This window comes from Elaeis guineensis, chromosome 2 (genome assembly GCF_000442705.2).
Source record: "Elaeis guineensis isolate ETL-2024a chromosome 2, EG11, whole genome shotgun sequence".
NCBI classification, from domain to species: domain Eukaryota; kingdom Viridiplantae; phylum Streptophyta; class Magnoliopsida; order Arecales; family Arecaceae; genus Elaeis; species Elaeis guineensis.
This window is the reverse complement of record NC_025994.2, coordinates 9,200,817-9,228,103: the sequence shown is the minus strand read 5'-3', so window position 1 is coordinate 9,228,103 and position 27,287 is coordinate 9,200,817. Positions and strand designations below refer to the sequence as shown.

Sequence of the window (27,287 nt, the reverse complement as noted above, 5' to 3'; positions counted from 1 at the left end):
TGGTATATTTATTTATCAACTAAGCCAATTGATACCTCGAATTCTTGTTACTTTATCTACATAAAAATATTCAATAATTTTTAAGAAATCAATTTATTTATTTGAGTGAATTGATATCCATTTATGTTCTTTCTTACCTAGCATATTTGTCCTATTTATCCTCCATATTTACATCTATCTAAATCTAAGCCCATCATGATATATAACTCAATACACATCTGATAAAGCTCCCAACGGTCTGACATAAATCCTATTTGACTTTTCCAAACCCTAAACCCTTATTCCTTAATCAGTCTCCTCCTACCCGCTACCGCATCTGCGTTCTCTCTCTCTCATCTCCGACTTCGAGTAGCTCCGCTACTCCCCCGGGTCCTCTCCTGAAGCACGTGCAGCGCGAGTGCCCCCACACCACGCTGCCCGTTAGATTATTAGATAAAACATCGCGCAAGAGGAAAAGGGTGCGGCCAAGACCCCTATTAGCTCTCCTCATACTCTCCCCTCGATCCCAATCCCGATCCCACTGGTTTAGGGTTTCGTTCCGCCGTCCCCTATTCGATTACGTCCTCCAAATTCCTTCGCTTGGGTTTCGATTGGAAGGCAGAGGCTGTAGGCTTGAGCGTGGGATCCCGATCTTCTTCTGAGCAAGGTATTTTTTTCTTTTTTTCCTGCCCCCTTATTCTTCGAGCTTGGATCGGCTTTGGATGTATAGCATGGTTTTATCGAATCCATCTGAAACCTTCGCGCTTTTTATGTAGTATCTAATCCGCTGGCATCTGAAACCTTCGCCTTGTTAATTCTGTCCGCCCAAATTGATTGCTAGGGTTTTACTTGTTTGGCATTGGTAAAATTTTCTCTATTCATGTGAATGCTTTTGACATCTGATAATAACTTCTAGAGATCAGTAAAAATTAGGGGTAGAATACTGTGTCTAACAATGTTTGGAGCATTTGATTGTAGTTGCTGAGCAAAAGGTTGCAACTTTGGATTACGATCAACATGAAGCTTAGGGTTTCTTGGGGATAGTGCCTTTGCGTTTTTTCCCCCTTTTTCTTTTTCTTCCCGGTAATCTTTTCATTATAGGTGAGATATAGTGTGTGGGAGGTTGTGGGGAAAAAATTCCGTAACTGTGATGCAACTGTTTTTTTTTTTTTTTAATAATTCAAACAAAAAATTGATGGAAGAACAGGTGATACTTGGACCTCCGCAGTCACAGCACGTGTTGTGGGAAAAACACTCTCTGACTTGATTATGTGCGTGGTGGGATTTTTCTAATCTCATTTTCTCTTGCTTTTGCGTGTGTTTCTTCTCTTTCCCTGCCTTGCCTCTGTATCTTCATTTGTTTTCATCCTTCGGGACATGTAAATCCTCCAGGTAGTTTGGGTCTGTGAGCCTTGTGTTGAACTTGTCAGGCTTTCTTCAGGACACAAGAAAGTGATATTGTGCCCTCTCCATGATCTCAGCCAAATTTGTGAACGTCCAAAGGAAATATGTGAATCCACTTTCACATAATGCTGCTCATTCTTCTGTAGTGATTTCACAGAGAGAAGAAAATGATGCAGCCAGTTGCAAGTGTCTCTTGCTGTTTGGATCTAGCTTGCATCTCTTTTTGTCAGTTCATTAAGATATCTTTGGCAATAAATAAGGTTGGCTATACTAATATGTTAATTTCTCAGTCATAACACATTTACTTAGTCATAATGCTTTTCGTGGCCCCTTCTGTCATAACTTAGTCATGATGCTTTTATCAGCCCAAATAAACTGTGGAAAAAATATACTGAATCCTCCTATTGCCCCTGTGAATCTTTGTCTTGATTTCACATATTAAATTTAGAGTGTTAAACTCAGATTACAACCTTCCTCTTCTACCTATTAAGCTCTTGTTCTCCGTTGTTGCTATATTGCCTTTCTCACCAGGATTAGATAACGTTTGCATATTATGGCTGTTTGTTAGGTTCATTTTGGAGGCATGTCAGCTTGTAATTTTAGGCATCTTTTCTTGGATCTTCATTTGTTGCACAGAGATTTAGGGGGTAGAGAGATGTTAGTTCTTAAGGAGGTTTACAGACCATGGTTTCCAACCATAATCATCTAGTCTTTTCCCAACTATTTGGTTTTGTTTTATGGTTCCTCATTCCCAGCATGTTGTGGTTTCCAAATGTTGGCTAAATGACATATTGCCATGATAAATTTATTCTTGGAAACTTTTTTTTCAGACAGCCTATTCTAATTTAAGGAATAATTTACCTTACCATCTGGTCTGAGGAAAAAAACACAACATTTGACTTCCTAAAATAAACAGTTACCCTTTATTAAATCTCCTTTATGATATAAAATAGACTTGTTGTGGGACCAACCAAATAAAATTTTGGCACTTCAGAACCACTGTAATTTGCAGATGAGCCTTCTGCATCATTATTTTATTTCTTTTAATTGATGGTAACTGTTATGCTACATCATACCTTATGGAAACTAGTTATGATGTAGGCTACTAGGTCTCCAAACTACATTTTGTTTCTCTCTATTAGTGGCATGTGGCTGCCTTTAATGATGCCACTGGAAGGTGGAAGGCATTGCTTATGCTCTGAACAAGTTATAAAGCTAAGGATCAAAACAGGCAAACATTGATACATAATCTAGTTGAGTTATGGTAGTGATTCTATCAGCAAAAGTTAACTACAGTACCTCTAACATTTGACACCGCATAACTATCGAATCTGACAAGTTAGAGATTTGGTCTTAGATGAAAAGGAGGGTGCATGTTCACAGAATTCTATTTGCCTTTTGCAGTGCTTGAGGAATGGACTTGTTATTTTAGACTCTCTTGGATCCAACAATAGAGACTGCAGCTCACTGTGGTATATTTTAGTCATTTGTTCTTTTCATGTTAGTCGCTCTTTTAGCAAGCAAGCCCGACTTGTTCTAGTTCAAATATAGGGCTGGCCGACATATTTGAGGGGATTGCTCATTTATTAGATGGAGGACATAAAGATGCCTGACCTGTCTCATGAAAGAGAGGAGGCATCCGTTTCTCTCTTTGTGTGCTCGGAAAGAGGGAAAGGAGAGAAGGAAAGGAAAAGAGAAAAGAAACGACATGAAAGAAAAAAAAATAATAAAGGAAGGAAAAAGAGAAATTTCAGGCTTGGGTCATTCAACCAGCTGGCCACCACCTTTTGCTTCACAAAATGGTTCTCTCTAAGATCTCTTTTATCTGTTTTAATCTTGATGGTGAGTCTATATCATTTGGAAGATTTACTTTTATGTTATGCAAGGTTTTAAGGAGGAAAAGAGCAAGCGTAGAAGTTTCTTTTATCTGTTGGACTGTTTTTTTAAGAAAAACCACTTCTCCTTCAACTTTAAGCTTCTCTGCCTCAGTCGTATTTGCAATTGCCAAGAATTTCAGTAAATAGCTGAAAAACCTTGATTTGCCCAAATAAACTGTTCAGAATTTTTTTTAAAAAAAATCTGTTCTCTAGTCTTTTTGGAAATTCTGATCAAGGATGATACCACATCATTAATTTAATAGACGATAATGATGTGACTGCCTCAAGCTCGGTATTGATTTTAGAAAGTACTAGATGTTAGAACAAATTTAAGTAAGAAATTAATTTTTAGTATAGTTGCATCTGAGTCATGTTTACTGTCAGCTAATGCAGTAGAGGAAATACCATGACAGGCTTATCCGTTAGTCGTAGTGTTGCATCTTGTATTGAGAAAAATAACTTGTTGATAACTTGCTGTTCTTAGATGTGGATGTGGAAGGCTACAGATATGCTTAACAATAAAACAACTATTCACAACAATCTTTGCTTTTTTTTCAATTCAAATACTTCTAATACTTACACAATTGTTCCACTGACTCTATACTATTTCTTGCAGGAAACTGCTCTTGCTTTCATTAACATGACCAATTTACATTGTCAAACATACTATAGAACAAGGCGGGTCTGCTTTTTCAGCCTAATATAATTGGTGAACAAAATCTATATGGCTGGTATTTTACCAGGTGATCCCTCACAATACGGAATGGTGGAAAGTAGTCCCTATAGAAGGCTTGAGGAGGTTCATCGTACTGGTTCTACTTGGTATTTTAGCCGGAAGGAAATTGAAGAAAACTCCCCATCTAGAAGAGATGGCATCGATCTGAAGAAGGAGACATATCTTCGCAAGTCATACTGCACATTTCTTCAGGACTTAGGCATGAGACTTAAAGTGTGAGTTTCCATTCACTTCTTTTTTCTCTTTACCAAGTCATATTGTACATTTTTGCAGGATTTATCTATGAGACTTCTTGTGTAAGTTCACTCACTTTTTTTTGTTGGGGTTTTTTTTTTTTTGCTCTCCTAGTTAACCGTTCCAATTCTTTATAAGGTTTGGATCTTTGTTGTTTTTTTTTCTATCATAGATAAGATGTTTGGTCTTGCAATAAATGCATTGACAATCTGAGATTTGTGCTCTGAGTATTCCTAATTAGCTGCTAAAGTTATAGTCATACTGTATTTTTACTGCACTGAGTCCTCTACCTTTTTCAGTAGATTGATTCTGTCAAGTATCATCTATAATTTAACTTTTAGCTATCAATTTTATGCCCATGGCATGGAAAATTGATGATATCCTATTTTTACACTGAATGATTTTTAATGCAGACCTCAGGTAACGATAGCAACTGCAATTGTATTTTGTCATCGGTTTTTCCTTCGCCAGTCTCACGCAAAAAATGATAGGAGGGTAAGCATTTGTTGCTTTATTGAAAACCTCTGTGGTTATCAACATTTGGATGCACAAGTCATGCCTTTTTTGTCTCTCCAAATCATAACTGCTTTGAATTCTGTTTTAAAATAAAAAAAATTTGCTAGCAGTGATATCTGTTATTTTATCTGATCCATGAGCATTTGACTTCTTCTGCAGCATACAATCTCAAATTCAGAATGTTTACTTGGGTAAATAATCTTCTGTACTGAAAAACTATTGTATGGTACCTTCTCTGCAGTAAGTCCACTGGTTAACTTCACAAAGAGCCCTATAGCTATGTGTGTGTCAGTATATATGTATATACCGGCCCTATTTTCACAAGGTAATTGGTGCTATTCCCTATAATTAGCAGTGATATTCAATTCATTCTTTGCAAATGAGTGTAAACCTGTATCTTTTGGGTCCATTTAGTAAATAAAAAACATGAAGAATTGAAGACCATCTTGCTATGAAGCATGGAGACAGGACATGAGATGGATATGACACTATACAGAAACACCAATTTTGCAAATCCCAGCAAAGCATTCTGTAATATTCGAGTTGTCATAGATAACCACATCGTACATGATATACAGAAACACCAATATTGCAAATCCCAACACAGCATTCAAAAGTTGTCATAGATAACTATATCATACATGACAAACATTAATTTTTGTTCAGTATTTTAAAAACTCTATAGTTCTAGGTCTTCTGCGTGCGCGTGCGCAGACTCCTGAAATCTCTCAGTTAGATTGCACATGATAATGGAGGGTGAAACCAACTGGACAAATAACCTAGTGGCTCTCAAAAGTATTCAAGACATTTCAGGAAATGTCTGGAGTAGATCCCCTAGCCATCACCATTTTTTTTTTTTTGAAATAGGTAAACTGATATCAATACAGAGTATCCAATAAATATCAGATCTGGCATTTCTGAAATGCTGTGTTTGTTGTAAGACAACTTTTCGAATTGCACCAATCTCTAACTTAGGACAGCACGTTATGTTTTAAATGCTTTTAGATTTAATGTGTATCCATATGTTGCATATATTTTCTAATGACAACTTCAGTTTACTTATGTTTGACTCCTGAACTTGACATATGTATGCTAAGGCGAGACCTATTTGCCTGATTAATGCTGAAACATTTTTATTTTAGTTAAACACAGGCAAATGAATGTGTGAGCAAACTGTCAGTGTTACATGCTACTTTTATTCATTTTTTTTATAAATGTTTTGCTTGAGTCTTTGCAACCTAAATCCTCTCATATCTTAGTAATGTTCAATTCTTCACTTGGGTTCTGTCCCCAAATTATTTCCATATTTCCCATTTATTGTATTACTCTTCTTGCTGAAGTATGATTTGCTATGAGATATCCATTGAATAATAGATACTATAACTTCATCATTTGTGGCAACACTTTCAATTAGAGTGACTGCAAACATTTTACTTTCACTTGATTTAATCATGTGGCAGTTATATTTTGCCTAGCACTTTTCAGTTATTTTTGCTTGTTTGCGTTCCTAGTCCCTGCCGTTGGTTTCACAATGATGTATTTGTATTTATGCCTTCTGTTTGGTCCTCTACTTGTTACTTGATCATAACCAATAAGAGCTGGTGATGATAAGAGATTGGTTTTCTAACAGGAGCGGATCCTGTAAAAGGTACTGTGGTGATTGTTGTGGGTTTTTGATCAATGCTGATGCTTACCTTTTATGGTGATATGGCTTGCAGACCATTGCTACTGTGTGCATGTTTTTGGCGGGAAAAGTTGAAGAAACACCTCGGCCTTTGAAGGATGTTATTCTTGTATCATATGAAATTATCCATAAAAAGGATCCTGCTGCTGTTCAACGAATTAAACAGAGGGTAACGCATCTACTCCTTTTCCTCCACTTGACATCAATTCTTCTTTGATTCTTTTATGTTGATAAGCATTCCTGCCTTCAATACCTTCTTTTTCCTTGGGTATCCATGAAGTGATTCATACTTTGTAACTTATCAGCCTTGTTTTTATGTTTGTAATTCACTTAGAAGAGGAAATTAATGGCATTGAGATGTATGCCCAGACCATTATGAATAAGTAGGAGTTTTGCAATCAACAAGCAACTACTTTGCGTCTTGTATAACCTAGGTTCGTGTGGCACTTGTATCAGATATTCATGAATCCTATGTTTTCTTGTAGAGCAATTCATTAATTATCTCCAATGCACTTTTTTCTTAATACTAGTTTTTTCGTTGTCCAGTCAGCAGCGATGACTAAATACATTGCACAATGTCATTGTCTATTTGTCTAACCTTGCTGAAGCTTTACTTGCACACTTTGATAATAGTGCCATCTTCTTTCTTTTTGTTAACTTAATTGAGCTGGAGATGCTGACTTCACCCTCGTAAATGTCATCTTGTGTGCCATTGATTCTGTTGGGACCAGAAAAGGCCTGATGGTCTTTTCAAGTTAATTGGTTTAGTCACCTTCTTAAACTAACCATATGACACACAATGGACGCTACATGAATTAGCTTCACACCATGATCCCAACATTGTGTTTGCCACAGCCTTTTGCTTTTGCTTTCGTGGCAGTACTGCAGTATAAATATTCTGTACTAGGGAAGGGAGATTATGGCATAAAGGAGTGTTGGTCATAACATTGATCTTTTGTTAACATATGTTTTTTTCCTGTACTTTTTCATTCTTACTATCAATAGTTATCCGTTATTTATGTAATGGCCTTATTCTTGTTCCCTGGTGCATGTTGTCTTAGTCCTTTTTTTCCTTTCCGGGTAGGGATAGGAGATCATATCCTCTCAGGTAAAGTAGAACTGTGGTGTTTCTATACAAAATATCCAGCAGTCCTTGAGGATAATGAGATTTTGGAATGAGTGACATTGCTTTGCACAGCCGTTACACATGGACAAGCTAGTCTGGTACTTGATTGGCTTCTATATAAATATGAACAGCAGTGATAAAATTTAACCAAGTGGCTACTGTAGAAGAATCTCCTTCTACCCAAAGAGAAGTGGCTTGGAACTGGGTGATAGCCATTGTAATGCCTTCCCTAACTCCATGTAGTTCTTCCATTGTTAGTTGGATGGTGAGATCAAAACCGGCAGCCATAAGTGGAACGTGATGCTCACCTCAAATGGTGAAACCTGCTCCAGCACTGTTATTTTGAACTTCATCAATGTTTGTCTTCCAGGTTCCTTGCTGGTGGGGATGCCAGAAAACATTAAGAGAAGGAAACAAGTTACTATGAGCCAAGGGTTCCCGTGTGAGTCAAAGGAGCCAGAAGACCAAGAGAAGTTGGTTAAGGTCTTGAACTTGACAGCTGTTCTGATGTGGAGGTAGGAGCATGCCTAGCTGATGTTCAAAAAATTGATGATTACATGCATGCCAAATGCTATGAGAAGTATAGCAAAAGAAAATTTCTAGATCTGATTGTTCAAGGGAAGGACCAGATGTGAGAGTAGAGATAAAATCAGACCTGCTGTACCAATAGAAAGTAATGTCTAATCTCTTTCCAAGCTCAAGCCAAACCTCATGAGTGTGGATATAATAACATGTTGGTGATTCTCAGCTACATCAATGCAATGACTGGGTTTGATTCCAATATTGAGGCCTCTAGAGGTATATGGTGGTAGATAGCAAGCGATCACACACCAATTTCCAAAAGAATAGCTTGTACCTGAGGGCATAGGCTTGATTTCCATGCTCACCTGAAATTAAGGAGTGGTAGGCATCTTGATCACTGACCTGCCTGCCACATATATGAAGAGTCTTCACAAAGTTTGTCTTCCCAGTTTTGTAAAGGTTAAGGAATGGAGGTGAAGATGTCCACATTTTCTGGGGGAAACCAGTGCTAAAGAAACTGGATTTTCGATTTTTCAAACATCAGTGATCAAATTAACCACCATAAGTGAGCTGGGGAAAGGAAAAGAAGAGTTGAAAGTAATTGGCATTCCGCTATAGTTATACCGGACAACCATGAATGATTTAGAAGAGAGATTTGTTTGCTAGCGCCAATAACCCATTGGAAGGTGGCCAAAAAGACTCTTACAAATAGCTCACCTTGCCCAAGTACAATTTTGGGGGCATTTGCAAGCATCCCAATAGCCAGAGAAATTAAACCTTGAAGAAACTCAAGAGACCTATATATTATTTCTCTCCAAGCACAATTTTCCTGCATTGTTAGCCAAAAGTGCAATCTTCATTCTTCTTAGGTTGTGAATACCAAGGCTAAGAAGGTGTTTGTTAGTAGTAATTCCATCCAATGAATAAGATGAAGACCATGATTAGTGTCACCAAGATTAACTCGTAAAAAAATACTCATAATGTGATCAGAATGGGTTTTGATTGAGACGAGGATAACCAAATTAGCCATAAAGAAAAATGGAACGGAATTAGGGGCAGCTTTTATGAGAGAACCTCCATCAATTGAGAGAATATTTCTATTTCCAAAAGCTAAGACATTGTTCCACTTTATCAATTAGAAAATTGAAATAACTTTTTCTTTGGCCTTGTACCCATTATAGGAATACCAATGTATCTTCAAGGACAAGGAAACAAGTTAATCCCCAATCACCTAGCAATCCTCCTTTGGGTGCCTTATGAAGTCTCAGAGAGAATGTGACAGATGACTTGTTAAGATTAATCTTTTGTCACCACATCTGAAGTTATAATCAATAGACTCCATGAGTTTGTCAGATTGATCAATATCGGCTCTAGAGAAGAGGAGACGATAATTGGTGTATAGAAACTGGTGGAGCTCGAGAGCTAGACAAATTCCAAATAATGTACATGAAGCCACCTTGGTCTGGAAGGGGATCTGGATAGCATACTAGAACAAATGGTTATCAAATAAGATGATAGTGGACAACCTTATTAAAGATGGCCAAAGGTAAGAAATTAATAGGGGCCCGAGTAATAGGTATAGAAAATCTTGGATTACAAATACGGCCATAATCTAAGAGATCCATTTAAACTGGAAACTGAAATGGTTTAAAACCTTCTTTACAAAGTGTGACCTTATCCTATCATATGCCTTCTCCATTTCAAGCTTTATAGCCATCATTAGCATTGGAAGAACTCATTATTTCTGCAGAGTGTATAATTTCTTGAGCCAACAAAAAATTATATAAGATGGATTTAGATGAGACAATCAGCTTGCTCATCAGCATTAAATTCGGAAATAAGAGGTTTTTGCCTGTTTACTGATATGTTGGCAGTGAGATTGTATAAAGTATTGTTGACGTGGTAGTCATTTTATGAGCTCCTTTTTCCATTCATTCTCAATCTCATGCTTTTCGCCATTAGTTTTGTTTGCCTTATGCTTGGGATTGTAAATATTTCTCAGAACTTTCTAACTGTAAAGCCTTCATCATGTTTAATTTGTAATGTCAGTAAAGAAAGATGTATGCACAAATCACTTCTTGGGAAATCAGCTACTAGTGGTTGTACCATGGTGGTTGTAGCAGATCCGGTTAGGTCTGCATTGGACAATGGAGATTCCAGATTGATGATCCGAGTTGTTGGATGTGATCTACTATCTTAAGGCTGGTTACATATTAAAAATCATGTGATTTGAAGACCCTAGCTTATGCATCAAGTGATAAAAAAAGAACACATAATCTATTGTTATTTAGATTGATCATTTTTTTGTCATAGGTTGGACATCACTAAATCATATGATTTTTGATATGTAAGCAATCTAGAGGTAATAGAACACATCCAATATCTCAGATCATTGATGTGGGACTTTCATCATCCAATCCTAGATCTGACCTGATCTGAGTGGAAATCTGCTCGAATGTAGCCTAGTCTAGCTCTCTCTAACTCAGAGAGAGAGAGAGAGAGAGAGTCCTTTATAAAAGCCTAGCTAACATCATGACAAGCCTCCTATCCTTCCTCTTCATCTTTATATTAATTTCATGATCTCTGCTGAATATTATGAAGCCTTGGGACTTGTCTTTTCTCCTTTCTTCATTTTTCTTCTCTCCTTTTCCAACTCTCCTCCATTGTGCAAGAAATCGCATCCACATATCATTGTGTAATGTTCAGAAGGATTACAAAAATAATTGACTCCAAACCCAAGTAATTAACTCTTTCAGCCCTTCCTTTAAAAGCATACAGAAGAGAACATATCTGGAGCATCTAAAATCAGATCCATTAGCTACAAAAGCAAGAGGACTGAATGCCCTCTCCTCTTAAGAGGAGGGTAGTCCCTCTCATATGCATTTGATAATATTTGATAAAAAATAATGAATGCCCTCTTAGGACAAATGTAGTCCCTCTCATAAGCATTTGATAATATATGGCAAAAAATAATACAAACAGGCATAAGTCATATATGTATACGCATGCATGTATATATGTGTACATATATTGCACCTTACTTAAGATGTGTGCCACACTTTCTTTCACCAGACCTCAAGAGACCTTGGCACCTCGGTGTGCCTTGAGCTGTTAAATAACTTTAATGGGTAGTAAATGACCTCTTTCTGCCTTTTCCTCTGCCTTGTCCTTATGCAAACAAAAGGGAGGAGCACCACATCTCCTTTACTTTAGCTACCTCTTCTATCGCTTGCTTTTTTTCTTTTACTATGCTTTTCTGTCTTCTTTTAAAAAAGGTGCTTGTTGATGCATCCTTCTTTTTCTCTTGAAATTAATTTGTTCTTTGTTTTTCTTTTTCTTTTTTCCAATTTATGGATAGAGAACCAAAGGTACTTGGTGCCATCCATATGGTCCTTTTCTGTCATTTTCATTTCTTGGCATGGATTTGCAGACATTCTTACTTTCTTCAATGTCAACACAGTTAAACTTGGATCAAAATCAAAATTCTATTGTCCAAGGTCTCCATAACATTCATAAGTCATTTATCACAGGTCTTAATTTTTTTAAACACATTTCATCAAATCTAGTGCTGTGAAACAGTTGGAGAATTTTAAATAGATGTGACTGTAATCCTGATTGGATTTTTTTTTTGTTCTGATGCAAATCATTTGCATTTGAATTCTTGGTCCATTCATTCCTTCAAAAAAAAAAAAAAATCTTGGTCCATTCATTTGTGTTATTGTGGGCTCTTCCATGAAACACTCCACCATTATCCTGTTCCAATGGACACTCTATGTTGGAAGAAATGGCCTCGTCAAAAACCTCAACTAAATCTTCTTTTCAAAGGATATAGGATGATGAAATCATTATTCAACTCCACCTTCCACATTGTTTACAAGATCCAGTTTCTGCAATATCATCTTTCACCATGTCCCAACAAAATGTTACCCTTTCTAAAAGAGCAGACGAGATTAGACTATCAAATTTCAAAATCAAACTTGATAAAAGACATACAGAGTAGTCCTGAAAGATGGGTATACATTCACATCTCTGTCAGTATTGAATGGTCGGATATTTCTGAAGGCTAGGTCATTCACGTGATTTGTGCTAATTTCTAGTGTCTTTTTTTTTTTGTGAATTGCCAATGCACCACTTGCCTTGCATGAATGGCAATGCCATCTTCTGCCCTTCAGTTTTTTTTTTCTTTTATATATTTTTGAAATTTGATCTCACATTTGATGTCTAGATTGATTAGTGATATGCTTTATGAGGAATGGTTATCATTTATCAATGCCAAATGACAATTTTAAGCATTACTATATACAGGAAGTATATGAACAACAGAAAGAACTTATTTTAATTGGGGAGCGGCTGGTACTTGCAACTCTTGGTTTTGATCTGAATGTGCATCATCCATATAAACCCCTGGTTGAAGCAATAAAGAAGTTCAAGGTTGCTCAAAATGCCCTTGCACAAGTTGCTTGGAATTTTGTCAATGATGGGTATGCTAACCCTACCCTTTTTATCTCTTTCCAATTATAATTCTCAATGATGTGTATTTATGGTGCATTGGAAAGGGGTGTGCAGGCTACGTACTTCGCTCTGCCTGCAATTTAAGCCCCATCATATTGCAGCTGGTGCCATCTTTCTAGCTGCCAAGTTTCTGAAAGTGAAGCTTCCATCAGATGGTGAGAAGGTCTGGTGGCAGGAATTTGATGTTACCCCACGACAGTTGGAAGGTTTGTCCCTCAGACAGAGTGATCAACATAATAGTCATATGGAGTTGTTTTTATTTACCTGTATGTTTGTGCCATCCAGGTTTATTTTATTATTTTATTTTATTTTTTTTTATGGGTTAGGGCTGATTTTCCCACTTTTTCTTTGCAGTATTGATTTTTGTGTGGAAACCGCATATTGATTTTTGTGTGGGAGTATCGACATCTGTTTTTACCTGTTAAAAAATGTGTTAGAGCAGTTTGAGATCATCTTGCACTTGGATTCATGTGTGGCATATGCAGATGTAATCTGAAGATGACAGACCTCCAAGGGTTGTTTGGATGCCTGGTTAGGCTTTTCATGTGGTATTCCATTTATGGATCGAATGACAACTGAAATGATTTGATGCACGTGGTATGGGGAGACTAGAGTTGAACTTACACTACGACATATCAGTATGGATACCACCTGCCACTTAATAGCTGGTTTGGGGTATCCAGGTAATCTTGGAATTCGCAAATCAGAAGCTTACTTTTTCCACCTCTCCTCATTTATATCAAAACCTTCAGCTTATAACCCCTCTCCATTCACAGTAACTTATGGATAAAGGAGCAAGGCATCCAAACATCATGTAAATAAAGTGAAATAAACTGCTTTTTTTTTTGGATAGTTATGTCACACAAACATGCACACATGTGCATATGCTGCTGCGTCTGCCTCTGCCCACATGCACAAAACGTATAAACACTTACCTTTTGTTTGTTAATGAACTCATCCTTCTCCCATTTTTCTGGTCTCTAATTTGAGATGCATGTCATTTTTTTAAGAAGTTTCCTTCTTTTCTTTTTTCAATGCTGGCCTCTATTCAATTCTGAAATTACCGAGAGCAACATTATACGTTAGTTACCTTTGAAAGGCTGCTCTTCGGATCCACTCACCATCTGCCATGACCGCTTGCATATCATAGATTGCCAGATGTTTGGTTGACCTGCTGTTTCACTAATTAATTTTTTCATTTCCTCCATTTGTGGGTTCTTTCTATTTGTGAGTAAGATTTACTTTTTTAATTCTAATTTGTTCTGAGTCATTTTTTTAATAAATTTAATGTACTGTTTCATTTTGTCCTTATCTTTCAAAGTGTTCTGCTTTCAGAGGTGAGCAATCAAATGCTGGAGTTGTATGAACAAAACCGTGCAACACAGCCACCATCCCATGGGAATGACGCTGAAGGGAGCTTTGTCACTGGGGCCAACCCACAGACTCCTGCAAAAGCTCCAGCTGCTGTTGAGGAGTCTTCACAAAATGGATACTCTCAGGCAACAAAAACTGCTGGCATGCAGAGTGCTTCCTTGACAAGCTCACTGGCTCGCCCACTCCCTGATCAGTTACATCCTGATAGGCAAAATGGGGCCCACAGGGTTCCTCAAAATGAAAGCAAAGGCCATGGGAGCAATGAGCAAAGAAGTGGCTTTTATGACAATAAAGTGGAACCTGGACTGAAGGATCATCGGCATCCTGAATCAGGGAATGTGATAGAAGCCATAAACAGCAGATCCAATTATGGGTCTGAATGTCCAGTAGAAGAGTCTTCGATGCCTGTCACTGGTGGAAGCACAGAAATAAAAGACAGGAATATTGGTGGCAATGAAGGTCCCAAAGTTTACTCTCCCTTGGATGCTATAAAGAAGATTGACAAGGACAAGGTGAAGGCTGCATTGGAGAAACGGCGAAAGTCTCGAGGTGATGTTGCTAGGAAGGTGGATCTGATGGATGAAGAAGACCTCATTGAGAGGGAGCTGGAACATGGTGTTGAATTGGCAGTTGAGGATGAGAGGATTAAGCAGGAGAGGAGGCATAGCTGGTCAAAGCCTTTGTACAGACAGGAGCCTCAAAATCTGGACCGTATAACTGAGAATGGGTACCATGGAGCTGACAAGGCAATGGAGAATGTGGAAGAAGGGGAGCTGTCGCTTGATATTCAGGAGTTCCATTCTCCAGAGCCTGGCAGCCAGAAAAGGAAAGCTGTGAGCCCAGGTAAACAGTTTGCGGGAAAGGATGGGTTTGACCTCCCACATTATCATGCATCATCCTCAAAGCACCACCGCGATACTATTGATGATTCACATGTAATGGGAAGATTTGAACGTGCTGAGAGGGAGCACAAAAGGCCCCGGCAGGAAAACCAGGTCTGATGTTCGTATAATGGTGGAAGGCATTTAACTTGTGAGGTTATCACTTCAGAAGGGAAAAAGCTGGTCGGGTGCAAGCTTTGCCTAGGTGCTGATCTGTATCGGGATGCTGAGATAGAATTTTATTATCCATGATGTGCTTGTGCAGTCCAGACCCTTCAGAGATCATAAATTCATCTTGAAGTTAATTTTATATAAACAAATATATACCAGTTTTAAAACTCTCTTCTGTGCAGATCCTGATAACGTTTATTTATGGCCTTAAAGGTGTGCCTTGCTGGTTTCCTTTTTCAATGGAGACCCATGAGGAGCAAAAACTGTGACAAGTAATTATCCAATTGGTTGCAAATCTGTAGTGATTTTTGTTCCATGTATAAGAAATGAAATACGGTGAGGTAAAAATTCCACCCCGTTCAATTGTTTACAGCTAATTTGTTTAATTTACGATCTGAGGTTGGAAGATAAGTATCACTAGTTGTACCCTGCTATGATCATATAATGAGATACTTATATTTTTTCCAGGATTCTTAATGTTCAATGTAATTAATGTGTGGATGCTGTCATTGAAATATTGTTGAGGCATTACATGCTGATGGCTTATGCTTGAGAGATCCTACTGTTAAGGAATTGATATGACTCATAATTTAGTACGGACCTTTAACCTGTAAGCCAGAAATTCCAACAGAAGCATCCATTGTGTTATTTTAGAGACAAGCACCTGCAGGTGTCATTGTTGGTTGCTGCTTCTCACTGGAAGAACTGAGGTGCACAGTGGAATTGGAATGCGGTAATGTTCGGCAAGTTGTGCCTAGTCTGTATATGCTCTGTTCTGCACATAGCCATCATGGTGGTTTAGTTGGACGTGTGTTTTGCAACATGTCTCAGTGATCAATAGCTACGAAGAGAAATTTGAAAACTGACTACTTTTTATTACTATTATTTCCAGGATATCTCCATTTGGATTGGCTTAGGGTGTCTTAGCAGACTGAAGGTTCTAAACATTGAACAAAGAAGATTCTTGTCCGTGATGTAAAATTTTGGTTTTTGTGACGCTTTGGGGTTGATTGAGTAGAACATTTTCTTAGAAGTTTTTATTCTTTTACCTACTTTGTGTAGATGAAGACTGTACATGCTTTAGGCTGCACAAGCAATATTCCATCCCCTGAACCCCTAAACTACTCAAATCCTGATGTAGGTGGGACTCGATCCATAGTCTTTCCTGCAGCCACTAAAGACTATGAGGAAATTAGCAGACACCTTCAAGGTTTCAAAAAAACTGAACCTAAAAATTATTTTTTAAAAGTTATCCTGGTCCTCTCTTTTGGGTAGTCACCTGCATGACAATTCGGATCCTCTAGCCAGTGGTTCCATCCAAACTTGCTCGGTTTGAAGAGACAATTCCATTCAAGTGGATGCCAATTAGCAATTGGTAATTACAGAAAATGTAACATGATACAGACTGGTTTCGGCTTCAAACGCGGTTTCAAGAAAATATGTGGACAAATTAAACCAAACAAGAGAAATTGGAGAGGATACAGACAGCACGAGGGTTGGAAATATGAAATCCATTGAATAGAACTATCATACTTTTTCTCGGATTCTTCCATGCTGTCGACCGAAAAATGAAATTGCAAACTTTATCCGAGACCATATATATATATTTGCAGTTCATTATCTTCGAGCCGACAGTGAAATCAACGAGCAGGTCATTTGCAGCGTAGTCATTCACATTAAGAAAATGACCAGCTCCTAACCGTTTACCATCCATCAAATAAGACAGCGCAAACAAACAGCCACGCCGCCTCGATGGCCTCTCGATTTCCTGGTCAGTTCCACGGAAGCCTTCCTTTTGACGAAGTCTTCAGCTAGCTCTTCCAATCTGTGGAAGGGTGAAGGAACCATCATATGAACTACTTCTAGTGGATGGATAGAACCACATTTGTCCTGTAACCGTGTGAAGATACCAGCTAAAGGTCCTTGATTGGATCCTACGTGCTCACCTCCTTGACCCAGAAATCTAAAGATCCTTCAGGAGTCCAGATGACAAGGGACACCGCTTGATATTTGATATACCCTACCGACATGCTGACAATGACTTGTTAACGTCATAATAACTCCTTCGACCAACCAATTTGTGGGCAGAGCACAGTTCTGACAACATATTTCTTCTGAGTTTTATGAACTTTTTTGAAGGTGAGAAGAGGATGTCTATTTTCCTTTACTCACATCTCTTGGCTACCAGCGCAAAGCAAGCCCATAGATGCATGCAATTATAGTCCCTCTTGCTAGAGACTTTTTAACCATCTTGTTGAACCTTCGAGAGACCCCAGATGGAACTGGGGATGCCGAGACACTTTTACTGGCAAATTTTTTACTGGCTATGCAACTCCGGAGTACGGACCACCTCCAACGCATTTATAGGAGGAAAGAGACCGTCATAAATGGAATCTTTTCGACAACGGGCATTAGCACAGTAACAATTATAATTCCAGACAGACGTAATGGGTGGGAGACCTGCGTCTCCTGCTGCTATTGCAAAACATATAACCTGTCCGATGATGGGAGATCTTACCAACTGCTAAAATCTTTCCGCATCCAAACAAGCCTATAGTTTCCTTTCTACTTCGTAACGAGATGATTTATCAAACTCTGGACACCTCATGCATCTGGAGAGTTTATCCAACACTTATCCAACAATGACCATGTTGAAACATTGGGTTGCAATTATAGAGGCAGCAAGTCCCAAATTTATTGAAATTTATTTATTTATTTATTTAAATTCAGATGAAATTCAAGTTTTATTTTTAGCAGATATATGCTCAACCACACCTATTATCTCATCCATGATCTAGTTTCAAAAGTATTGTGAATGAAACATAACTTGCTGGTGCACGTAAAATGTTGTTGTTGTACTATGCATAACTTGCATATGTCCGATGCATTTATGGTTAGCCAAATAGAGATTTGTATCAATCGGCTACTAATTCAGTACGGTGTTGGTTTGCGAGTATGGTCGGAATGGTTCACGGCATTTTCTGAAAAAATTGGTCAAACTGTGCTTGTTCTATGCTAATTTGGTTCGATTTGGGATGAATCGGACAATTTGATCCAATTCAGCAGATTATGGTATGATCTATTTAGATATGCCCTATGGTATTTTTTTTTTTTTTTTTTAATGTTTGATCTCATGCCCATGCTTCTTTTCGATTTAGGGATGATTTTTGAATATTTTTCTCACAAGTACGCAATCATATTTGATCAAATCAAGCAGGTGAGAGGATCATGCCATAGACTACAGAACGAACACCATGAAATTATATGAGATATCCAAAAGAAAGGTCAATCAGTTAGTCCTCTATTCTTCTCATCAATAATTGCCCATACTATTTTCTTTTGTTTGAATCATTCCTTGTTGCATTCTTCTTGTGCCTTTCTTCAATTATGGCCAAATGCTATCTTCCATCTTAAACGAGTGTTTCATATGTATGAATTCCACCACATCGACTAACCTATCACCATCACATGTCTTCCGTGAGTTGGACCATCAGCACTAAGACATGATCGTATGGCTGCATTCAAGCCCAGTCAATTTAACTCCCATCCAAATTGCTATGATGGCATCCCCTCGGTCACTTTATGCATGCACCACGAAGGATCCGGGCGCAAACAACGCGGTGCACCGGAGAGACCATCCCGTTGACCCGACAGCATTTTACGGACCAACCTTGGAACTGCCACGCGGCAAAATATAACTCGCTCCTAAAGTGTACTCCTGTCATTCCATCTGGCATTCAAAAATCTAGGCCAGCTAGAGCAAACAGCATGTTTCGGTAAATAATAGAATGCCACGTAGACATTAAAGCATGCCAGCGAGCACAGCCGTTCATCAAAGAAGGGCAACTCAGTTTACCGCACACCAACTATCTTCTTGCCAGGTGGGAAGATGAGCGTGGTCTAATTCATAAATTCAATACGAAATATGTAAAATTATTCAACCATCTAGACTTTGGGCTCTTCAATAAAAATTTATCACATCGTATATTCTGATTTTGAATAAAAAAAAAATGGGTATACTGTTATTCAGATTTGATTGAAAATTTTGAATAAAAAAAATTTATGAATTTTTTAATAAAAATGGATGGATATGGCGATTTTTTATGGGATGATCTAAAATTCAGATGGTAGGATGGTTTTCATTAATAATTTCTCTCAAACATATTAATTCATCGTGAAACTACCAACTCAGTAATAATAGATTCAATAAATATTTTATCTGTACTTTGCCAGTGCCTTGATGTATTTTTCGAGAAAAGCTCCATGCAACATGGGGACAATTAGTCTAATTCATGAGTCCATAAATTGAGAAGCTGGTAGCTGTATAAGGTTAAAAATAGAAACACTTTACATCAGAGCATTTGTAAACGCTAAAACATGATATATATGTGTGTGTGTATATATAAAGATTGTACAATCCACGGTACAGGAGTGTTAAAACTTGAAGCAAAGACGATACAGTGGAACCAAAGAACTATACTGCCCTAGCAATCCATAATTGTCACAAGATAATTGGTTCAATGAAACAAAAACATGATTGAGGTTTGCTGCCAAGTGAAAATTAAATTTTCATTTCCAATATACCAAGAACATCTTGTAAAATTAAAGATCTAAATATTTTCCGTGACGTCATAGGCTTTCTTGTTGTTGGGTAACCGAGCGTTTCACAGGCTTTTGAAACGGAACTCAACTGTATACTGTACGAATTCTTGGCAACAAAACATTGTTCTTGAGGTAAGGCAATAAAATATGAGAAATTCTTTATGTATCGTGGATGGTGTAAAAAATTTGATATGAAGTATATTATTTTGTCCGATTAATTTACATAGTCATCATTTTTCAACACGTATTTAATATCTGTAGGTTAAATTTTTTATTTAAAAATTTTATATAATAAAAATATTTTTGATCTTTAAAAAAATTATGATATTTTATGTTCATATTATGACATCTTACGTTCATAATATGCATAAGATGTCATAATTTTTTCTAAAGAATAGGAGTATTTTCGTCATTCAAAATTTTCAAACGAAAAAATCGATCAACAGACATTAAATACCTACTGAAAAATGATTTTACAAAAATACTTCTTTCATATTATGATATCTTACACAATATTATGACATCTTGGACTATATTATGCTATAGGATATCATAATTTTTTTTCAAAAAATAAAAATATTTTTATTATATAAAATTTTTAAATAAAAAAATTAATCTACAGATATTGAATTATGTTAAAAAATGATGACTACGTGGATCAATCAGATAAGATGGTGTACTTCACATCGAATTTGCTATATTTATGGTACATAAAGAATTTCTCAAAAATAATTTTTGATGGGAGATCTGGGTCTGAATTTTTTTATTTTAATTTTAATTTTTAATTTTTTTTTTTATTTAGATAAATCTTTTCCTCTCCGATAAAACCTATCCTTTTGCTTAATTCTCTCCTCACGTGAAGACAGTACGAACCAACGAACAAGCTGCCTATGTTCTAGAACCGAAAACAGCCTCTCCAGCCTCCTTATAAGCCCTCATCACTCTCTCAGATAACCACTCTCTTCCCCCCCCCACGAGGAACATCCATTAATGCCCTCAACGTTTCACACAGAGAATTCGAGGGGGAGAGAGAGAGAGCTCCGTAATAAATAAAACAGTCCCACGGCGAGCTCTCTCCCTCGAGTCTAGCTGTTCCTCCCGGGTTTTTCGTGGCTCAACCCCCTTTCCCTTCTCTCCCCTCCCTTCCTTTCCTTTCATACAAAGTAATATAACGCAGCCCCCCGGTCCAATCCCACCCCGAACCGGCTGGTCCCGACTCCCTCCGGCGAGAAACAACCCAAAGGACTGTTAAAGACGAGAGCAGAGTGGCAGTTGAGCCCTCCCTTTTGCCATTAATATCTCCTCCTTTAATTCATCACCAACAGAGCAGTAGCTCCTCTGATATCCACCAAAAATAGCATCGAAACATCCACCAAGTTCTCCAGAATTTAGAAGACATACACCTTCCAGTGCCAACAACGGATTGCGACTGCAAGCTGCGCTAAAAGTAACACCAACGGATGAACTCCAAATCACCATCCGCTCCAATGAAGTCTCCTCCCGTGGTGGTCATTCTCTTCTCCCTTCTTTTCTTGTTGCAATTGCCCGGCTTGGCTTCGTGTCAGCGATTAAGCTCCGCTGTCGAGCTCGCCGCGCTTTATAGCTTACGCTCCTCGCTCGGCCTCCGCGCCCGCGAGTGGCCGTGGCGGGCCGACCCCTGCTTTTCGTGGACCGGAGTCCGCTGCCGGTTCGGCCGGGTCGTGTCGCTGAACCTCTCCGGTCTCCGCCGCACCCGGCGCGGACGGAAGAACCCCCGGTTCGCCATCGACGGCCTCCAGAACCTCACTCGCCTCGTCTCTTTGAATGCCTCCGGCTTCCCACTTCCCGGGCCCTTCCCCGAGGGCTTCGGCCGCCGCCTCCCGCCCTCGCTCGCTGTCCTCGACCTCCGCGCTGTCAAAGTCTCCGGCGCCATCCCCCACACCCTCGAAGCCCTTCCGCGCCTCACCCACCTCGACCTCTCCTCCAACTTACTCTCCGGTCAAATCCCTCCGGCTCTCGGGACTCTCTCGAGTCTCAAAACCCTAATCCTCTCCAGCAATAGCCTCACCGGACCGATTCCGCCGCAGCTCGGCAATCTCTCCCTCCTCGTCTCTCTCAATCTCAGCTCCAATTCCCTCGTCGGTTCCTTGCCGGAGAGCCTCTTCTCCGGCGCCTCTCGTCTCCGGTCGGTCGCGCTGAGTCGCAACAACCTCTCCAGCGAGCTTCCGGCGTCACTGTGGTCCATCCTCCCAGAACTGGAGCTTCTTGATGTCTCCTCCAATAACCTCACCGGCGAATTTCCCAATCTCGCACCCGGCAACGCCAATGCCGATGCCAGTGGCGTACTGTTCGACCTCTCAAACAATCTTTACTGCGGATCAATCTCCTCTGGATTCGGAAATCTTTTCCGGAGATTCCAATTCGTCAACCTCTCGGACAATTATTTCCAAGGAACACCACTGGTCAGCAACTGGAGCAAGAACGTCTCTTTCGCATTAAACTGCTTCCAAAACGCCTCGACTCAGAGGAGCACAGCCGAGTGTGAGAAGTTCTACATGGAAAGAGGTATAGCTTATGATGGTGCCGTGGCCCCGGCTCCATCCCTTAGGAAAAGCAATAGGAATTGGAGGTATATATTGGCAGGGGTACTTGGGGGGGTGGCATTTGTCCTCATATTGGCTTCAGTGCTTGTGTTATGCTTGCTGAGAAGAGGAGCACATTGTTCCGAAGGGAGGGATGTCCATGTTAGTGGAATAGGTTCTTCTGGGGTGGCGCCGGAGCTGCCTTCTTCGGGGGTCTCGGTTAAGTTCTTTTCTGCAGTGGGGGATGCCTTCACATACGAGGAGTTGCTTCGGGCGACGTCGGAGTTTAGTCCCCTGAACCTGGTGAAGCATGGGCACTCAGGAGATCTATACTTGGGCGTTTTGGAGGATGGGGCTTCGGTGGTGGTGAAGAGGATTAATTTGCAGACTTTGATGAGGGAAGCATATGTCATGGAGTTGGATTTATTTGGCAGGCTAACGCATGGGAGATTGGTTCCATTCCTTGGGCACTGTTTGGAGAGAGAGGAGGAGAAGCTTCTGGTGTACAAGCATATGCCGAACGGGGATCTGTCTACTGCTTTGTTTAGGAAGCCTGGGATGGGAGAAGAGGGGCTGCAGTCATTGGATTGGATAACGAGGTTGAAGATTGCGATTGGGGTGGCCGAGGCCCTGTGTTTTCTTCATCATGAGTGCACTCCGCCTCTGGTTCATAGGTACAGTTTCATTTCTCTAAAATTAAATGTTACCTCTATCCACTTTTTCTTTCTTTTTTTTTTTTTTTTTTTTTGACCCTCTACTTTTGTTTCTTTTTTCATGGAGATATCAGACAACCTCGAGCAAGTTGCTAATAAGACATTATCTTGTTTTATATAATCTCTCCTTTTTAATTGATCATCTCGAGTTTTGAGTGGTGCTTTGCTTAAACATTTAAATAAAGATGCCTAAGTTTAGAGTACTTAGCACAAGGCCTATCCCTTTTTAATGGGGCCGTCTTCGTAGGTCAAAGTTGATCCATCAAAATTTGGGAGCCTACTATCATTATTTTTCAGTTTAATTTCGGCTCCCTATAACATGGTGTTAATATTTTAGTCAAGATAATTTTTCTACAAGAATGCGGTCTGCCATGAAATTAAAACCCTTTATACTGGATGATTGGAAGACATCTAATGTTGTTGCATTTTGTGCTCTTGAAAATTGGAAGCACCCCTCCAAGAATTAATAATTGATGGAAAGGATTTTGGTGGAAGGCAAAGTGAAGAATCAAATTCATTTTTGAGGCACAAATAATAAGTCAAAGCGGCAATTTAGTTCATAGTTTTGTATCTCTGAGACCACTCAAGTAACTATTTCATACTTCAGACTCATAGCTTTTCTTTAATATAAAACATGAACTTTTAATGATGGGACATGGTTAAATTGGGTATCATGCTTGGAGCAATAAGTCTGAATGTATGGATATTTATTTTGATCCGGTCAAGTCTAGATTGAATGATAGAGATCTCACATCGATGATCTAAGTTGTTAGATGTCATTTACTAACTTTAACTTACAAAGAAAAAATAATATGATTTAAAGACCTCAAGCTTATAAATCAAGTGGTTAAACACTTAGACAGTTTAAATAATATGAAATAATACATGCTTTTTCGACTACTTGATGCCAAGCTAGGGGTCTCCACATCCCATAATTTTGGGTGTGTGAATTGCTTAGAGGCAAAAGATTATGTCCAACAGTTTGGATTAGTGATGTGAGATCTCCATCGTCTGATCTAGATCTGATCAGATCTAAATAGAAATCTATTCAAGTATAGTCAAGTCTATCTCTCTCTCTCTCTCTCTCTCACACACACACATAGAGAGAGAGAGAGAGAGAGAGAGAGAGAGAGAGAGGGAGAGTGCAAAAGTACAACAAATTTGCATTAAGTGAAAATTGTTCAAGATGTTGAGTTTAGGTCAAAAATTGGGATACAATTCAAATCAACCTAAAGGTTGTGTCACTGTACATGAATCACTGCCACTATATGAGAGCAGGATAGGGAAAGAAGACCACAAATTCCTTTTCCTAGTTGAAAATGTAGATCAATAGTGAGTACAGAGACCTTGAGATCACCAGAGCTCCCTATTTTTCCTTTCAGTTTGGTGTGTCAATCAAACTCATGAACATAAGTGCTAATTTCTACCACTTAAATGTTGCCAAACACATACACAAACACATTCATGCAAACCTAGCTAGCATATGTACTGAGTTTCAGTTATGGTTGCAGAGATATCCAAGCAAGCAGTATTCTTCTAGATGATAAATTTGAAGTGCGGCTTGGAAGTTTAAGTGAGCTATGCACTCAGCAAGGAGATGGCCAGCAGAAGGTCTTCACCAGGATCTTGAGATCATCACAGTAAGTTTCTCTTACCAATTTCCTACTACGATATGGATGGAACTTTGCTTCTTCTTCTTCTTTTCATTTTTTAAAATTTCTTTGAGGAAAGGATGGCACTTTGCTTGTTGGTTGTTCCTTTATGTTCCTAAGATTATTCAGACCTTGGTGATCTTGGTCCATCCATTAATTCAGAACCCTTTTTCCTTGCTTCTTTTATTATTTATGCTCAGACTACATTCTTAAAAATCATTGCTCCAATCTTAGTTTTCATTGTTTACCTTTTTATAATTTGAATTGATAGATTTTTCCAGATGATCAGGTGTTTCTTAAATCACAGAAAATTAATTGATATGCATGTTATGAAACAGTTTTGATGACCTTTTCCTTGATTTGCACATGGACAACATAAGCAATGGTATGATGTTGAATGAAGAATCCAATGAATCATCAGTGAAACCACCTGGCTGTCTTCATTTGTAGATCTCTAAATTGCACTAAAACTATCTAAGATAATTTCAAGCTAAGCTTATGCTGCTATAGCTTTTACATCAGAGTGCCGGCCCATGGAAAATGCAGTGGTCAATCTCTTGCCCCAGTGCTTAGGATGTGTCTCTTTTGTTTGTGTTTAGACATTTACTCACCTTTGCCCTGCTGCTTAGGTTGTGTCTCTTATGTTTATGCTGCAGGCACTACAAAACTTACTTAATTTGATAGGAGGCCAAGGGGTGGTCATGGTAGAAAAATTACATGAGACTTTTTCTGAATCATGAACTTTTGCTGGTTTAATAACACTTGAGTTAAATGCTTTATGAAGATTTTGATGCTCTTTCATTATCCTTTGATTTAGTTTCTCTTTTACACTGCATAATTTCCAAAGGCCAGAAAATTCTTCATTAAGACAGATTGTGCTTTCCAGGATATTGCCCCAATTTCTAAAGCCTTTGACAAAAAAACAAAGAGATGCAATTCTGTCTTCCTGAGCACTCGACTGGTGAATTACAACCTCCCAGTATGGATGCTGAACACATATATATGCTCCACTTGCACAGTTATTCTTAGATTCCACAGATCATCCCCATAGATAATAACTTTGTATTTTGATATAGAAAAATATTGAACTTGGAAGTTGGAAGAATAAATAGGTTAGTTTGGTATCCAAATGTTCGATAATAAATTAACCTATTTCATGTTGGTTACAAAAGAGAAAAATGGTCTCCATTTCAGGACACTTAAAATTGTGATAGCACAAAATATGCAAACTGTGAATTCCAAAATTTGAGGTTTCCATCTTGGAATTTGAGTATGAATTAAAAGCTCTTGACCCCGTCACTAGTTCAAAAAAAAAAGGAAAGAAGAACAAGAAGTACTTCAGGATGAAGCTCCTAGCAGTTAAGGAATTACTATTGATGGAGTAGAAAAATGTCTCATGCTGATGCATGGAAGTATTGTATTTGGAAATTAGTTTCTAGTACCTTTAAGATGGCTGTTGTATCTACTGATAGCAAAATGCATTTATTAGTTTATTGCCTAAGACTTATAAATCTTTTATTTTGAATTGATTATTAAAAAGCTCAGAACAATGTAATTTATATTCTGACAATATTTTTTTCTCTTTTCATGATGTGCAGGCCATCTGAACAAGGCATTTCTGGTAGGTGCATGCTGAAAATTCAATTAATTGTCCTTCTCATTTAGGCTTTGTTGTTCTATATCTATCCAGAGCTGGCTGACTTTGTTTTTGTTTGCCTAACAAATGCTCAGGCTCTCCTGCTGCCACATGTGCCTATGATGTATATTGTTTCGGGAAGGTGCTCATCGAGTTGGTTACAGGCAAGCTTGGCATCAGTGGTTCTGATAGCGCTGCCATGAACGAATGGCTCGATCACACACTGACTTACATCAATTTTTATGAGAAGGAGCTGGTGACCAAAATTAAGGATCCTACCCTTGTTGTGGATGAAGACCACCTAGAGGAGGTCTGGGCAATGGCTATTGTGGCAAAGTCCTGCCTGAACCCAAAGCTCTCCAAGCGACCGATTGCGAGGTACATACTGAAAGCTCTGGAGAATCCAGTAAAAGTTGTGAGAGAAGAGAGCCATGCCAACTCTGCACGACTTAGAACTACATCATCTCGAGGTTCATGGCGCAATGCCTTGTTTGGAAGCTGGAGACAGAGCTCCTCAGACATGGTGTCGATGTCGGGGACAATAAGGGAAGAACGGAGTCTGAAATATTCAACCACAGGAAGGTCTCAAGGGAGTGGAGGAGACCGCTCGTTCTCAAACCGTAGGACATCAAGGGATATCTTCCCTGAACCATCAGGATTGGCAGAAGAGTCTGATGAATAGATACGTCAAATATTGGATAATATTTGATTGGTTGACTGTCTGTTCGAGTACCAGACATCATTGGTGTTTGATCTGCAGTCCTTGCTCCAAGCATCTCGAAGGAGGTGTGGAGCGATTCATTGGATTAGGACGCAATTGCTTCTGGAGGAGGAGCACACGGATGCAGAGATTGAGGTTGTCTGATTAGCAGTGTCAGTGTAGAGGTACTGCTGTATTGTTTCATTGTCTGTTGGCTGGTTTGTTTCAAGGTGAACGGCAAGTTGGAACATTTTTTATTGTAATTTATCCTCCATTGGTTTGATTCTTGGGTGATGTTAAATTGAATGACGAAGTTGTTTTATCAAAGGTTTTCTCCTATCTTTCACACAAGAAAGATGAATGGTGCCTCTCTGTTTCCAGGTTCTTTTTTTTTTTTTTTTGGGGTT

General features: G+C 38.8%; 2 protein-coding genes across 8 annotated transcripts; both read left to right on the top strand.

The window, feature by feature from the left end:
• The first annotated feature begins 262 nt into the window (after window positions 1–262).
• LOC105060939 (cyclin-T1-3) lies at window positions 263–15,493 on the top strand. Of its 7 annotated transcripts, none has more exons than XM_029260625.2 (7): window positions 263–646; window positions 4,004–4,211; window positions 4,644–4,725; window positions 6,465–6,599; window positions 12,384–12,559; window positions 12,645–12,796; window positions 13,926–15,493. In XM_029260625.2, the coding sequence occupies exons 2-7, from the start codon at window positions 4,024–4,026 to the stop codon at window positions 14,963–14,965; spliced, it is 1,773 nt and encodes a 590-aa protein (XP_029116458.1). In that variant the 5' UTR covers window positions 263–646; window positions 4,004–4,023; the 3' UTR covers window positions 14,966–15,493. The 7 variants fall into 7 exon arrangements, with proteins under 7 accessions (XP_029116458.1, XP_010943132.1, XP_073107648.1 ...); XM_010944830.4 differs by having other exon boundaries at window positions 3,877–4,211; XM_073251547.1 differs by lacking the exon at window positions 263–646 and adding an exon at window positions 2,963–3,225 and having other exon boundaries at window positions 3,877–4,211.
• Window positions 15,494–20,574: 5,081 nt separating this feature from the next.
• On the top strand, window positions 20,575–27,207 carry LOC105060930 (probable LRR receptor-like serine/threonine-protein kinase At2g16250). Its single transcript, XM_010944824.4, has 4 exons — window positions 20,575–22,853; window positions 24,404–24,532; window positions 26,143–26,165; window positions 26,276–27,207. The coding sequence occupies exons 1-4, from the start codon at window positions 21,079–21,081 to the stop codon at window positions 26,860–26,862; spliced, it is 2,514 nt and encodes an 837-aa protein (XP_010943126.1). The 5' UTR covers window positions 20,575–21,078; the 3' UTR covers window positions 26,863–27,207.
• The last annotated feature ends 80 nt before the right edge of the window (window positions 27,208–27,287 follow it).